This window comes from Pseudopodoces humilis, chromosome 3 (assembly GCF_049639895.1).
Source record: "Pseudopodoces humilis isolate 2021_Gansu_Grassland_sample_001 chromosome 3, ASM4963989v1, whole genome shotgun sequence".
NCBI classification, from domain to species: domain Eukaryota; kingdom Metazoa; phylum Chordata; class Aves; order Passeriformes; family Paridae; genus Pseudopodoces; species Pseudopodoces humilis.
In genome coordinates this window covers 20,226,257-20,243,262 of record NC_142202.1, presented here as the reverse complement: position 1 = coordinate 20,243,262, position 17,006 = coordinate 20,226,257, and the positions used below count along the sequence as shown (strand labels likewise).

Genomic DNA, 17,006 nt, shown 5'->3' with positions numbered 1-17,006 from the left:
TGCCTATGCCATAAATTCCAGTGACATTCAGCTTTACCCAGATGGCATTTTGGCCATTCACAGTAGAGCAAGAAGCTATGTGTTATTGTTTCAGAACAAGCATGAGCACATCATCTACATGAAAAGCTGTAATACATTCAGAAGCATTATACATACAGGGCAAAAACCCCAAATCCTCACATTTCTTTCTGAAATGTATTTTACCCAGCATTAACTTCCCCAGAGAAAGAAAGAAAACACAATAAAATTTTCTGGCTACACAGCGAAGGATATTCACTGGTCTGAGCTGATGGATAAGCACAGATTTCAGGCAAGTCTTCTCCATTTTAGTAACTCAGATGTCATCAGTTATCTTATCTGTCCTTTGTCAAGCAGTTTAAGTTCAGGTCTGACTAAATGCAACTGCTTTTCCACTAGGCATCGAGATAAAAAGTATAATTACGACAAAAACTGTAAGCACTAACACAAAAATCTTGAAATGACACACTGTGCTACTGAGCAGGACTCAGCTCACTGGGACAGAGCACTGATAGAAGCCAAAAGCAAATTTTAAGATTTAATAATATGTGGGTTTGTCATCTAAACTCTTAATCAAGAATTATACACTATTTTTAAGTGATACTGATACAAGACCTAAATCCTTAGAAGTCAGAAACTTTCAGTACGGAAAGAAAGCAAGGCAACTTATCTTGAGGGCTCCCAAGTTCCCAAAGAAAACAAAAAACCAATTTGAAAACTAATATTATGGAAAAGAATAAAACACTGATATACAAAATAGTTAATAGGCTTATTTGCAAGATAGGAAGTAATAAAATATGATAAGGTTTTCAAAGAATGATTGGCCTTGTCTTGGCGTTTAACTTCTACATTCACAAACATATATGGAGGAAATTTCTAAGATAAAAATGAAAATAAAACCAGATTGCATTACCTACATCTAGAAGGTCAGGGGTTTAGATTACTAAGGTAATGAAACTTCAGTGAGCTGCTTCAGATCTATTACATTTGTCAGTTTTTATAAGCATGCTTACTTCAGGCATGCAATTATAAAATAAAGAGACTACATTTGCTGCAATTCAGCACCCAGTCCTTACAATATCATTTGCATTTAAGTCATGAAGAAATTCCCCACTGCTGCATTAACAAACCAACTAGAGAAATTGGCTAAATTCATTTTAAGGAGAAGAGCATAAAGGAAGAGAAAGGGAATCTTCTCATCCTTCTCATCCTTCTCTCCTTCTCATGATGGAATGTAGATGTAAATTTTTATACAAAGGGGTGAAATAGACCACAATGACAACAGGACTTTATATAGTACTGCTTTATACATGTCTCACGAGTTTGCATTAACACTGTTCTCATTCTGCAGAAAGAGCATATAATAAATAGGAACATGGCGAAGGAAGAGCAAAATGTGCACATTTTTTTCCCTATTTCTTTCCTCTCCTTTCAAGGACATTTAGGTATATTATAAATCAAGGCAAGGACTGTGTTTCCTCTGAGAGCAAGGCAGGCCATGGTAAGTGATGGAAGGTTAACATCTAGTTACTGGAATAAATACTAAGCACACTTACTTGGTTTTGACCATTCCACTTCCACGGCAGTGTGATTAACAGCACGTGCAACGAGGACACTTCCTTTCTCTGGTAATCCTGCTAATGTAGTAGCTATCACTTCTTCACTTGATGTATATCCTACCTCGTTGTGCACTATGAGCTTGTACTCGTATGTTGTGTACCTAGGACATTTTAAAAATAATTAAATGGAATGAAAAATGCAGACATAGAAAATATTTGCTGTTAACTTTCTGCCTATGCCAAAGTTTTGTGGATTCTTCTCCCCCTACACAAAAATTCATCTTTATGGGATGCACCAATGAAGACTTCATAAGAAGCATCTATTTTGTGGAAATTATTCAGCATGATTAACATGGTAACAAAAATAAAACACATTATTTCAATTCTTCATAGTTGTAGCTTCTGAGGTGTTGAGAGATTATAGCTCAATTCAATATGCAATTACAGTAGTGGCAACCTGCCAAAATTTGGATCAGAATTTAATCAAATGAGGCTTTTTTCCTCTTTTGGGAAACCCATTGATTTTAACTTGCAGGATATCATTTGTAAAAGGGATTCACCATACAGTCAGGACTCTTCTTCTACAAAAACATCCCAAAAAAGGCACCTAGGAGCTCAAGCTCATTTAATAAAGTAATTTTGCTCAGAACTGTGCATAGATTTATTAAAAACTACATGTATATTTAGTAAACCAAGTGACTGTCATGTCATCATTTCTTCCCTATAGCAAAAGGCATATTAATTTACTTTAAGTGGGATTCCATAATCTCAAATTTAATTTCCTCACAAAAAGCCTCACACAAAACTGCACAAAGACAGAAACTCAGGATCATCTTGTTCAATTTTTCACTGAAGCTCCAGCAGGATAAACTTCAGATGCAATAAAGGGGCATACAATAAATGCCTAATATTTAGATATTTTAGAACAAAAAAAAATCACTCACAGTGTATATTTACTTTACTTTTTATGTTTATTTTAGATGCTTTACTGTAACACCTTGATTTTTAAAAGAGCTAAGCTTTAGCAGTCCCACTGAGAAGAAAGCAAATTAATAGGAATTCACTGGCTCCAACTTTAAGCATTGACAAACAGCGAAAATATAAAAAACACATCTTATTTCTCTCTCTGCATCTTCTGTCACTTGCAAACATTTACCTTTCTCTTGGACATTGTAGCACACATACAATAAAAATAAAGAAAGGACTTTAGTCCTGCAATTTACTTATGAGAATTTTTAATTCATATTTTTAACAGTGAAAATAAAATGAGTTTGTCATAGCCTATTAGAAATGAAGAAACCATCGGACAAGATCACTAATTCTGCAATATGCTTAAAGTATGACAAATGAAAATAAATTCTGATATGTTAATTTTCTTTTGGGAAAAATGAGGCTTGAGTGCTTGAGCCTGTCTGCAGCATTTTCTCTCCAGCCACAAACTTATCCTGAGCTGTTAACTGCAAAAACATAGCTGCAGGTTGCAGAACCTTCCCCAGGAGAAATGTTCAGGTGTGTCCAAGGGTTAGGCACACTTTTTTTGCCAAACCTCATTCAATCCAAAATATCATGGTGCCTATGAATGTACTGCCATCTCTGAATTGCTGACATAACTGCCACACACACTAAAATATGCAAAGCTAAAAGCAAAGGCAACTCAATGCAGACTTTCAAGCATGGCTGAGAGAAAGAAATGGACACTTGGGCAGGATTGGTGAAAGAACAGCTCTGTGAGCAGTTATTGCAACAGATGGAAATGAGCAGCAGCTTTCAGCAAGTAGGCAGAAGCAAGCCAGAGGGAGGCAGTAGCTCTCAGCTTGCTTAGGTGTGTCTCTGACAGGAGCAGAGGTCACGTTCTCCCGATTCCCATTCTGCTCAGGAGGGATGCTCACACAATTTTAACAAAAGTAGAAGGAAAGTACAGGTATTTGAAGGGAAGTGATTGACATGGAGTTCTCATAAAGCACGACAGTGATGAGAACACACACACCCTGAAACCGTCCATGAGGGTTTTCCTGAGACTTTAGCTACAAAAGCCCAATGCAGAATCCATGCTGATCTTCCATTACAATTTCTTCATTTGTGTGTTTTGTCTTAAAGAGCAATAGCCTTGACTTCAAGATGTAGAAACTAAGGTTGATCAAGAGTAAATGTCTTGCTCTACCTCACAGAGCAGGTCTGTTACATACTGAGGAACAGAGCACACTCCATTTCCCCACTCTAAACATCTTGCTTTTAATGGTGATGAAACTAACACAACAAAATCAGGTAAAAATCATTGCTGAAAACAATTTTCAGATCTTTCCCTCAAACACTCATTCTGCCAGTGCTGTAACTTTGACAACACACATATCTACAGCATCTGTACACAAAAATCTAAATGGTTTGATTACATGAGCATATTGATGCTAAAATTTAATGAGATTTTTATTTTCATTTTTTTTCAAAGCAAAACAATGTATGACTCAAGAATGACACACTAATAATAAATCCCTGCATATTAGAATGATTAACACCAAAGATGATGACAAAAAATATTTCATTACATAATTAATATGTTCACTACATAAAGACACAAGAAATACTTTGAACTATTAAACATACACTGTACAAAATGCCAGCATTTTTTTTTATAGTTTTTGTAATCTCACCTGCTAAGACCCTTATCTTCATAAAACCACTGAGTTCCTGAGTAAATATTGTGCCACAGATTTAAATCTTCAGGGGGATTTGATGCAAGTGGTTGCTGGATTTTACGTCTCAGGAGCTCATATCTAACACAAAAGACAAGCAGAACACCAGGATTATCTCAACTAATGTTATTACACACACACACAAAAAAATAACCCAACCAGGTTTTTTTAAAGCCACACATTATTTTGTTTTTGCAGCTGTAAACTTCCTGAGATAAACATTCTTTTTAATGTTTTGTGATTTAAAACATTCAATTACTTAAAAAAAAAAGGGAAACACTTTGAAAATGGAAAATGAAGCATTTCCACCTGGAAAAAACCTGCTTTATTCAATAATTTACATTAAACTTTTAAACTTTGTGGAAATGTTATCATGTCCAAATAGCCCATAACAGTGTCTTATGGAGACTTGCATGATAAGTACAGGTTGCTCCAGAACATGAAATGATTATGTCTCTTTCTTGAAAATGTGCTGAAACAAAGAGCACTGCCATTAATATTTTACTATTAGTAGTAGCTGAAGAGTGCCTTTGTACTTCATGTGTTTGCAAATAACCACAGTGTAAATTACAGGAGGTAACGGGCACAGAATGAGTTAACTGTTCCAGCCATCTGTAGACCTTAGCAAGGCACCTTTGTGTTTGGGTAGAAATTCATGATGTGAGCTTGAAAGACCAAACTATTTCATCCTGGTTTTAATTGGTATCTGAAGCAGTATTCCTGTCTCTGTTCCAAACAGCAGGTCAGCCAAAGCCCATCTTTCATCAGGTCAGCCATGAGACTGCCTGATTTGGAAAACATGCTTTCCACCCAGGCTGCATCACACACTCGCCATCATCTTGTATACAGAACCTTCATGGAATTTAACAAAAATTAGATCACTTAGTACCTACACAAACTAAAGGGGATAACATTATAGTTTGCATTTCCTAATTATTCTAGGGATTACAAAGGAAACTGCACTCTAAAGAAAACAAAATTAGATATATTTGTTCAAAATCTTTAGGATTAGTACTCTTTATTACATTCCACAGGATTGTTTAATTTATTCTTTCAATAATTGTTTCAATTTGATACCCCAGCAAATTAGGGTCATACGCATATATATTCACTTAAATACATAACTTGATTCTTTTAAGTGCTGAGCTGCTCTGCTTCATTTTGTCCCTGCCTCCCATTCTGGAAAGATGCTTACTGCTAAATTCCAGACCAAAGTATGTAGATACTCAGGCAAATTTTAAACTCTCATTTTAAATCTTTTGAATCATTTGTGAAAATGTTTCCATGTTTAATTGTTCTGTAGAATATCTTGGTATGGGTCACCACTCTCTTGTAATTGACTGACCAATGGCTTTGTGTGTAATTTGACACTTGAAGTTATGATCATCTCCATTCTGATAAGGGCACACTGGACAACACCATCCCAGATTTGAGACCCTGAATGAAGAGGTATTTAACAGGTACTGCATACAGTGATTTAGTGTTGCTTCAAAACCAGGAATCAACTGAGATGCTCTCATGAAATAAATCTGATACTTCCTGTGCTCCATAGGAGCTAGCAAGTATGGGCATAACTTCCAACAACTTTTTCCCTTTAGTTTAGGGAATAATTTTTCACAGGTAAATACAAGCATTGTGCACTGAAATACTGCAGAAGTTCAGATTATAACTTCAGAAATTAAATAGCAAAAGCTAATTAAACTCCATTCTGTCAAAAAAATCAGATGACTTTATAACAAGAACAGCTCTCGCATGAGTGGTTCATCAGTGTCAACCCAAAGACAGATCATTACAGCTTTATAGGAAACCATCCTGGCATATTCTGTCCAATATATTTCATAGATGAGTCTTGAAAAACATCAAATCTTTTTGAACACTGAGTGGCGATCATGTGTAAATCACCCCCACTGGCAGCTGCTGCTGCTACTCTGCTTGCTGCAGACTTCTTGTTCCATCATGCTGTACAGAGCAGCTGCTTCAGTGGTTGTTCTTGTTGAAGGCAGCATGGCACACCATGAAAGAAATGAAATCTGCAGATGTAGGTCGTGCTGAATTACTTCAATAATCTATGGTAAAATGGTCATGTTGTTAACCCCAGAATAACAGGCGCTGCTTTTCTAAAACTTTGAATTTGACTGTAGAGCAATCATCATTTCATTCAGTTGTAGTGTGCCCTAATTAAGCCTGAAGAAAAAGTCAAGCTACTGTGCTGTAATAACATACGCAACTGAAACGGCATTACATGACAATTATTGAACCCATCAGTGCACCTAGAAGAGAGCTACTAACCAAAACATATAGAGTACAGAGCTATAATTCCATGCACAATGTTTCATGATACGTTAAAGTACTAGAATCAAAGATTTGACATTTTTAATTGTGTATATATATGTTTGTCTATAGAAACCTTTTTGCACTCAAATCCATATTTTTTAATGTGTATCTACATACACATGCTCAATATTCAACATTCAAGTCAAGATTCCCATCCCATCATTCCAGACAAAATGCAGAGGAGATTCCTTTCTTTGGCTCCTGTGGTGAAATCCAGTCCACTATATCCATCATTTCCTTGCATTTCCTATTTTGGTTATCATACTTCTAACACTTCGATTTTTCTCATGCGCTGTCTCATTTAAAATGCATTCATCACTTAATTTTTGAAGATTATTTCATGTCATCATCCTTCCAAATGGTCACTTTCTCTTCATGTGGAATAACTCAGAGTATAGAGAATATTGGATGTGTTAATTTCTCATGTTTACAGAGATTTCTTCTTTTTCTTGTTATTTTATTGGTGAAACTTGTTGCCTGAACTCATCACCACAGTGGCTGATGCTGCAGCCCAAACCACTTACAACCTTGCAAATATCCTGTGCTTGCTCCTTCTGGTTTTTCAGACAGCCCTGATCTGGGACCCAGAACCTTCCAGCACAGACAACACACTCACCCTGAATAATACTGGCTCTTCTCTGAGCCCTAGGGAGGAATTTCAAGAAGTCCAAAATTAAGAGATCACATAACAAAGTCTGCATCACTCAGAATTTTCTGAGTCAGATTTAGGTAAGGAGAAACAAACTGCTCTCTCAGTCTCAGCTTACCTCAGATGGGGACCATTGGGCCTTAGAGGTGGCTGCCAGGAGATGGCAATAAAGGATTCACTGATTGGAGTCACAGACAAGGGACTGACACTCTGAGGAACAGTCGAGGGTGTGGTCACTCTTGTAGGCAAACTCTCTGTGCAGCCTCCTAGAAAGCCATCACCTCCAGTACAAGCTATCACCGTGACCGAGTAGTTTGTGTAGGGGATCAGATTGGTCACCAAATGGCTCAGCCTCGATGAAGGGTTCCCAGCGATGACAATGCGTGGGTCAGGCATGCGAATCTCATAGTTAAGGATTTCTCCATTTGGAATCAGAGGAGGCTTCCAGGAGACCTGAAGGAGAAGGAAAAAAAATACAATTAAACACAGATTTCTTACAGTCAGATTTCAGAAATACAGACATAACATGCTACAGATGGACACAAGTGGAATCTGAAGATGTTCTTTTCCATCAAAACAGACCTTTTATTTTTAAAGGGAAATCAGTTAGATATCTAATCTTTAATTTTAGTGAGGTCCAGAGAAACAGTTGTAACCTTTGAAAAATCTATTCTTTTGCTTTACTAGTTCAGGACGCTCCACATCACTAAGAATTTCATGTGATGTTCAAATGCATTAGCAAAAGGACACTAAAAGTCGTAAGTATCACTGACTGTCACTTATTTTCTTAGGGGGTATTACCTGGTTTGCTTGACTACCAGTGGCAGAGTAAAAACAAATCTTATTTTGAGTTGCATAATGTTCAGAAAGATGTAACTGCATTAGCTCCAAAAAAAAACCCAGAATTTTCTGCACTCTTCATATGACAAAATATGCATGTTTTCCCTTTATTATTAATTACTATATTGCACTGGTAAGTATTAGAAAAAGAACAGGCATAATTTTCCATTTTTGGAACTATAAAATGATACCGAGAAAACTTTATCACAAAAAGATTGGAAGCTACATAAAGAATTCAGTTTTTTATAGATTTATACACACATTATATATATATATATATATATATATACATATACACACACACAAACTGCTACCCTTACTGTGGTTTTGCTCTTACTGAACTGAGATTTTTTTAGTTTTTTTGTTGGTTTTTTTTGATAGCACATTTAGATATATATATATATATATTTATTCGTACTAGCTCCATTGAGAAATCACACTTAAATAATTGCACAATAAAATGCATGGATGTTTTAAATTATTTTTAAGTCTTTTTGCCATGGCACCATGACAGAGGGGTCTTCAGACTGGCAAGGCAAGGACATGTAACTTAACATGTGTTAAGAATCTCATAGTTTCCTAAAGGTAGTGTAAAAGCATCTATCAATACTCATTTCCCTAGAAATCCCAGTGCAGGAAGCATAAGAGATTTGCTTTGCTCTGGGACTGTTTTCCTTGCCATTTACCCACTCATCTATAGCAATTGCTGTCTCTTTTCCTCCCAGGCACAAGATAATTAAGGATTGAATCCAACATAGAAAAGAACACAGAAATGGAGAAAACCTAGATATGCCAAAAACCTAGGTATATGTCTAAGACCTAGGTAACACAAAGGAAATACTGAATTGTTAAATAGTAACAACATAGTACTTTAGTTTCAGTTAATTCAAACTTTTTCCTTAATTCTCTCAGTCTACAAAATAACTATCTTTAAAAATGTATATGTGCAATTATACACAGCCATGGAAACAGAGAAGCTTGATTTATAAAATCATTTTTTTAAAAATGGGATTACAAAATGTTCTATTTTAGGTACAGAAGGACCTCTTAGGCCATCAGACTTGTAAGAAAGCTGGCAGCAAAGTGCTGGAGAAAGCTGAAGGATTTTGATAACAAATTCTGGAATACTATTAAACAGAGTATTAGAGACAGGGTGATCTTGAGTAAAGACAGCAAAACCAAGATTATTGGTGCCCACATAGGAAAGGCTTAGCTCTGGCTAATTATCAAATGCTGCATTCAGATTTCTGTTGCTTCTGGCCCCAAATCATGTTTGAACAAATAAAGAAAATACCACTGATTTAAGCAGTGCAAAATTTCACACAAGATAGGAATTGAGTCTGCACCATTCTCACAGACATTGAGCGGAACCCTCTTTTTGAATTTAATGTGATCTAGTGATGAGCTTAGGAAACAGAAGAATGGATAATTAGCACAGACAGAAAAAGTTTTTAAGTACATGTGCTATTTTGGCTGGGAAGAGTTAACTTCGTAGTAGAATGGAGTTAGTATGGGGCTGTTTCAGATTTGTGCTGAAAACAGTGCTGGTAATACAGGGATATTTTTGTTACTGCTGAGCAGCACTTACAAAGTGTCAAGGCCTTTTTGGCCTCTCACCCCGGGAATGGAGCAAGAGGCAAGGGACACAACTAGAAACAAGGGAAGTAAACACAAAGAAAAGTAAGTGATACAGTCAGAAACTGGAACACATGCTGTACAACTCTTGGACATGTATGCATGAGGTACCTATCCTGAAATTCTGTCTCAATGAAAATAACATATTTGAGGTCTTTTATCTGAACATTAGTGAAGCAAATCTGTTATTATTGGTGAAAAAAGCCTTCTTGTTGCTTAATGCTAGGTGACTTCTAATAAAAAAAAACATGCCAAATACATTGGAAAATACCTGGTACTACCCTCCCAGAAGATAAAACTGTCTCAAAAATCCACTTTGCACCTGGAAGAGAGGATGAGTTGTTTTCTAATCACATTTCATTTTTGATGTCTAACTTTTATGTCTAAACCTACAAAATTACTCTAGCACAACTTGAGCAAGACTCACCATACTCTGTAACCCCTTCACATTAACAGATTAATGGCAGGAGAACAAAGGCTTCTCCATAACCTCAGCTCTTGAGTTTCAAACTGTGTGTGCACTAGCTGGTAACACCTTCAAAACTGCCATGTGCTACTTCACAGCATTTTTTGTGCTCTAACAGGTACAGTAGCTCATACTGTGAGTAAAAGATATGCTTTGTGGGGCTTACAGTGGGACATTTTTTTTCTCTGGGAGAAACAAAAAACATTCTGAACAAAGAGCATATGCAGCCAGCAGCATACACAGTGCAACTTATTTTTGTCAGGGCATGGATATGTCACACAAAGATATGAAGATATGTTGTTGTTCTGGTTAATAGTTTTTTAAACTAGGTAATGGGATGACCAAGGATACTCCCTAACCCTCCTGTGTCACTTGAGCTGCTTAGAATTACCTGCATCACCTGGGAATGACAGGACATGCAATCCCTCACAAACATGTCTTGTCAAGAGGCAAGGGACTGCCTGAACCCATAAATGAAGATGATGGAGCCAGCCTGGTTCACACACATGTGGCACTACTGGACCTCTTCTCCTCTTGGACATGCCAAGGTTTGAGGTAAGAGCTTGGCAATGCATGAAAGCAGGAAAGCTCACTAGACAGGCTGTGTTGGAAGCAGTAACAGTTTGTTCATTGATTTGAAGCTCAGCACTGAGACCATGAAAGAGGATGCCCATGAGGAAGAGAGAATAAGGTAACTACTGGGAGAGATTAACTGATTCAATGTAATGACTCTGGAAGCTTTCATTTAAAGATCAAAGGACCTTATTTTCTCCACCACAAAATTTAAAGGGACAGAAATTAGCCATTTTCCCCCCATTAAACAGTTATAACCTTGGAATTTTTTTCCTTTTTTGACAGCAGTTGGAACCCTGCAACTTAATTCTGAGCTATCTGAGGAGAGGCATTGGCACATGTAAGCTATTTTACTGTTCAGGCCTGGCTTCAACAGTTTGCTTTTAAATCAGTGTGTTTGGCTTAATTTTATTCTCATTTCTCCTAGATACTGCTTGTAACCTCTACAAACAGAATGTAATAAATGCACTACTGAGAGCTTTTCACTGTTGGTCTCAAAGCACATTGTAAGTCTCAAATTGCAAATATTATTATTCCAGTTTTAGAGATAGAAAGACTTAATCCCAGACTAAATCACATATCAGAAAGAGGCAAAACTCCAAACAAAGACCTGCTAATTTTGCATTCCAGACACTGAACTAGTCCTCTGACAACCTCCTAGCTCCCCCCAAATACCCTGGAGTAGAATTTCTCCCCAAATTCTTATCTGTCTTAACAGAAATTTTTGTGAGTTCAATCAAGAGCCAGGATCATACTGGAAATGCAAATTCTGAGAAAGGTCACTGACAGCTCTGCTCATAAACTTTGCACATGAGTTACACCCATCTTCAGCAAGGACTACCACAGAAGAACAGCATGTTTGCAGTATCATGCAGTATACTGCAAGTTTGCAGTAGCAGATTGCTACTACAAAAACTCCTAGAACTTTACTTGAGTAGTGGGAAAAACAAAAGAATAAAAGAACATTTGTGTTCCTAAACAGCAACACTTTATCAAAGGCAGAGGGACGATGCCGATGAAACCTCACTGTATAATCTATACCAAATGAGCAAGCTGTGCAAGAAAACACAGTCCTAATGTGGAAAACCTCAAGTGTGCAAGTTAAGGTTGTTCCTATGGGTGTTGGAATATCCTAAGTCATTCAAGCAGCACTTACGTGTCAAATGAACCAAGGTCCCCCTGACCTTAGCAGCATTACAAGGCAATCTTCACACAAGGATTGATCGCTCCTAAACAATTTCCCTGATGCACCAGGCATACCTGCATAAAACTGGAAGGGTGAGGATCAAAGTCCAAGCCTTCTTTTTCCTCTTTCTCAGCACGAAGCTGAGAAATTGGCACCACCTTGGCATACTGCATCTCCCTTTAGCAGACATGGCTTAGGAATCAGGGTTGTTTCTACTCTCAAAATTATGTTCTGGGGTAACTGCAGATTGAAGTGTTTGGAGAATGAAATAGCAACAGGGAGTTTAAACCTGGAGGCTCTTCACAGCCTCATTCTCTGTCACATAGTGACCTGCAGAGCAGGAACACTGAAGGATCACTTCACTGTTACCAGCTTCATTGACTTTGGAATATTTAGCATTGCATCCAACATTCTGTAATCAGAATCAAGTTCACAGGACAGCAAACATTAATGTGTGAGACAAAAAAACCCAGCTCTAGAACATGTGCCTATAACTAATTCTTTGGGAAATGGAAAATGTATAAAGAAAACACCTTATTTTTCATGGATGGTACTCAAACTGTAATTACAAGGTATGTTGCTTTAAATCTGTCAGTGATATCTGTTCCTTACAGCTGAAATCTTTCTCCTGTGTATTTTAATCCCACCCTATTTACAGAACAAAGGGCATTTAGCAGTCCACTATCCAGCTTCTGGCTAATGAAGAACAGAAGATGTCTATAAAAATAGAGCCTTGTTTATTTGTGTTTGCTCACTTGCATATCCAATTTAGTAGTGAAATTTGAGAAATAGCTACTAGAAAAGTTTATCACTGTTGCAATTAATGATAATCTACTGCACTGAAAGAGTACAGATGGCAACTCTTGAAGATACTGTGACAGCAAACTAATGACATTGTTCAATCTGGAGAATGGAATGGCAGCTTTCTCTGCTTCAGTTTCTTCTATACAAAGAACAGAATGGCAGGTTAATGGCAAAGTCTCTGTGGGTAACAACAAACATGAATGACAATCGAATTAAAAAGCCTATAACCCTTCTTCAGTCAGAGAACTCATGAGGAAATACTTCAGAAAAATAATCAATCCATGGAAAATCAATGACATTATTGAATCAATATGCAAAACAAACAAACAAAAAAAAGAAATTAGAACGGCAGTTAGGTGCCACAGAATCACCACAACCCTTCATTCCTCACAGGCAACATATATAACATATATTAAGAGAGAAGTAATAATAATTTTTTATTTTTCTCATTTTGTATCTAATCAAGGTTGCTGGAAGTTTCTTTAAATTATGTTATCATGAAGGAATAGCACAGCACAAGAACTATATGTCAATGAGGTATTTATTCCATCCAACCAGGAGGATGGAATTCTCTCACACACTCTTTAGAAACACCAAAAAGAGAAAAGAAAAAAAAAAAAAGAGAAACATCAGGATTATGCACAACTAATGCCAACTTCCATCTTGAAAAAAAAGTTACATGAAGGATGACAGGAAATGGCTCCAGTTTTTTATCTGTCAGTGGTCCAGTTGATGGCAGTCATTGGTGAGGGGGAGCAATACAGGCAATATGAGGCATCAAGTCCCTGGTTAAGCCAATAATTAAGACTACAGCTGCCTTTTTCAGGCCAAAATCTTCAAGGAAGAACCCTGTCAGGAAAAGGGAATTCCTCCCACCAAAAGTTATAAGGCCAAAGTTGGAATATTTGCATACTACAGTTAATTTTGCTCAGTGTACCCAGCCACATAATGCCTTTCCTACACAAAGAACTCCATTAAATAATTATTCACTGTGTAAACCAGTCTCTTTCTCAAGCCACTCAACCTAGCTATATTTGCGAATGTCATATCAGTGTGAAGTGTGAGATTGAAGCAGCACAGCAATTGCAACCCTCACAAGAAAAGGAAACAATTTCTTTTTTACTTCTGTACATTAGGGTATAGCAAATCTTGTGTAACAGGAATAATGTTCGTGGCATTGGCATATACTAAATAAACGGCTTTTGCAGTTGCTGAATACCTCCACTTCACTTTGGCATTTAATCAGCCACAAAAGCAGTTTATTGCGCATTATACTCCGCTACCATGAACATTATCAATTCAGCAAATATTAAAAAATATCATGCAGGTGTCACAGAAATGGGTACTTTAAAAATCATCGACACCCTTACACTTTCTGTTGCACAAAGGAAAGCAAGTTAAATGTTATGGAGAGATATTGGTCCATTCTGATTAAAATTAAATGTTAAAGGAGCACACACATATCAGAAGTGTTTATGCTGAGAGTGACCTGCCATGCTGATATTTCGCTCCTTGCAGAGTGAAAGCTTTGGTCTATGAAAATAAGCTGTATACTCAAGTGACTACTATCCTGGAGCACTTTGAATTCTTCACATCCTCAAATCATTTTTATTGATTCAGTGACTAAATAAAGGAATGGAAATATGTTTCTCTTTTTTGTAAATTCTCTCTGTTTTCAGTAGAAGTAAATATTTGCACTCATGGTTTAGGGATTGGTTGCACTGACAGCTGAAAGCCTCTATTGATTTGCGACCGTGTCTTGGTAAAGGAGCCTCTTGCTAATCTTTCCCACAGCGCCCTTCCAATACCTTCTCCTCTAACCTGGGAGGACAGCTCTCTCTAGGGCGAGAGGCAATTAAAATCTCCTTCCCAAAGAGATGGCTTGTTTTCCACCCTGTTCTTAAGAGTTACCATCATAGACACTGAGGTAAGAGCACTGTACAGCAAAGGACTCCACAAATTTCATTTGAACACTACGTAGGTGATATATGCACTGCAGATGTGCTGGGCTTGAGCTACTCAGGAGGGAAAGTAAGCCTTTCTAGGACTCTTAGGGGCTCCAGTGTAAAGCAATTGCATATGAAATCCATCCTATTTCCACATGGGAAAACATTTCAACCACAACGGGGTAATCCTTGCAGAATACTGCACAGTTGTTCTGCCTGTGCGACTAGCAATTTCTGGGGTGAAGGGACACAGTGGGTTTGCAGATCTCCACCCTAGTTTTAGAGAATTTGGGCAAAATCCCTGAACATTTTGAGAACAGGTGCTCCCTTGTTCTTCTTGTACTTTACCAGCACACAGCATTCACACAAGACAGCCTCAGGGACACAGTGAAGCTCTGAGTGCTCTCCAAGCCCTACTACTCTGACATGAATTTGCCATAAAAATGCAGGGAAGGAAACAACACCACCTCTAGCAAGCTAATCCATTTGACAGATCTGTAGGAAGACCGACAAGTAAGATGAAATCCCAGTCGCTTCCTCTGGTGCTCCCATCTGCAAACAAGCAGAAGGCGAGAAAACTGCTGGGTGCAGCAAGCCTTGTCTATTATCTCGTCGGTGATGAAGTGCAAGGAACCCTTCTGCAACTATAGCTTTGCTCCATTTTATTTTTTTAAAGTGAGAAGAAATAATTTATTATTAGAAAAAAAATGCTAAAAAATTAAATAAACATCTTGCTGGCCTGGAGAAACAAAAGAAATTTTAAGATTTTTAAGAAGTTTTAGAATCTTAGAAATCTGAACTTAAGTAATATCTCAGCCATGGAATACTCTCTGCACAGGAACTGTACCAAGTGTTCCTGACTTTCTATCATTTATGATGAATAAAAAATGGAACAATATTAAGTAAATTAAAATACTTGACAAATACAAGAATTTATGTCAATATCAGCAAAAAAACAATGCTCTGTACAGTAACAGAGAAAATTTAGCAGAAGAGATACTCAGGAGTGAATATATTTGGAGAGGCATATACGTAAGTCACTTTTCCCAATTCAGTGCTGTCACCTTAAGCTGTTTTGAACATTTTAACTTATATATTTAAAATTAATAAAAAATTACAGTAAAACTTATTCATGGAAATAAAAACATCCAGGCTTCAGCATCTTTGACAAAAATCAGTCTTAACAGATCTGAAAAATATTTGTCTCCACATGGAAAACACAAGTCCGAGACTACACAAGCAGCAGTGACGCTAAATTTGGCTAACCATTCATAGATGAGTTCATACAGTTTGGGATATTAAAAGTCTTTAAAGAGTTTTGAATATTATGACAGGCTGGGGGAAAAGAAGGAAAATAAGCATTTGAACTCTTCAGTAAGAAAGGAAAAGAAATTTTAAAAACAATGCTATATTGAAATTTAATTATAATAGAGTGAAAGTTGGATTGCCTGACTTCAGATTTCAGAAGAAATAAATGACCCAACTGACTTTCAGTATTGGTAGATTACTCAATCTCAGAGTTGAGCAAAATATAATAAAATTACAACTGAACACATGTGTCTGATCTCAGGAAAAGACATCAGTAAAGAATGACACAATCTCTGATAACCCACAGGCTTTTAAAACTAGGATTGAGTGTTGAATGCACTTGGAGAAAAAAAAAAACCAGGGGTAAGATATAAAATCATTATGTTCTCACCACATTAACTCTGAAGCTTCAAAGGTTGCAGTGAGTCTTTGTGCTCAGAGTTGAAGCCAACACAAAAAAGCTCACACAGTGAAACGTGGACATGTGGGGAAGCATGTGACTGAACTAGAGCTACTATTTACTCAGCATTGCAGCTTCTGGCAAATTCATGAAAAATGCTTTACTATAAATTGTGGGGAATATTAAGATATATCTACAGAAGTACAGAAGGCAGAGTCCTGGAAGTAGATTGCCCAAATCTTCAATAAGCAGTCTGGCAATTCATCATAATTACTACTGGTCGATCGTTATTAATTCTTACAGTAACTATTGTACTCATATTGAACTGATTTGCAATTAACACAGAGGTAACATGCAATTCCTTAGACATTAAAGCATAATTTTATAAGCTCAGGATTTTTTTGTCTAATAGTGAATAGCTTTATTATCATAGCTTAAAATTACGTGTGAACAAAGGAAAAAAATCAGTATTGGTTTACTGCTGAAATTCATACCCTCAAACTATTCAGATTGCATTGGTAACACTACTCTGTTTACCTTTTGAAAATACAATGTATACCAAAAAATAATAAATCTAACAGATGAACTTCAATCTTAT

At 36.9% G+C, this 17,006-nt stretch overlaps 1 protein-coding gene across 1 annotated transcript in view; it reads right to left on the bottom strand.

The window, feature by feature from the left end:
* The window catches only part of USH2A (usherin), a 370,331-nt gene that overhangs the window by 108,715 nt on the left and 244,610 nt on the right, over nt 1-17,006 (bottom strand). The window contains exons 42-44 of the mRNA XM_005523335.2: nt 7,369-7,703; nt 4,226-4,348; nt 1,575-1,738 (exon numbers count right to left, since the gene is read on the bottom strand). Coding sequence (XP_005523392.2) covers nt 1,575-1,738; nt 4,226-4,348; nt 7,369-7,703 — 622 coding nt within the window. The remainder of the gene's footprint in view (nt 1-1,574; nt 1,739-4,225; nt 4,349-7,368; nt 7,704-17,006) is intronic.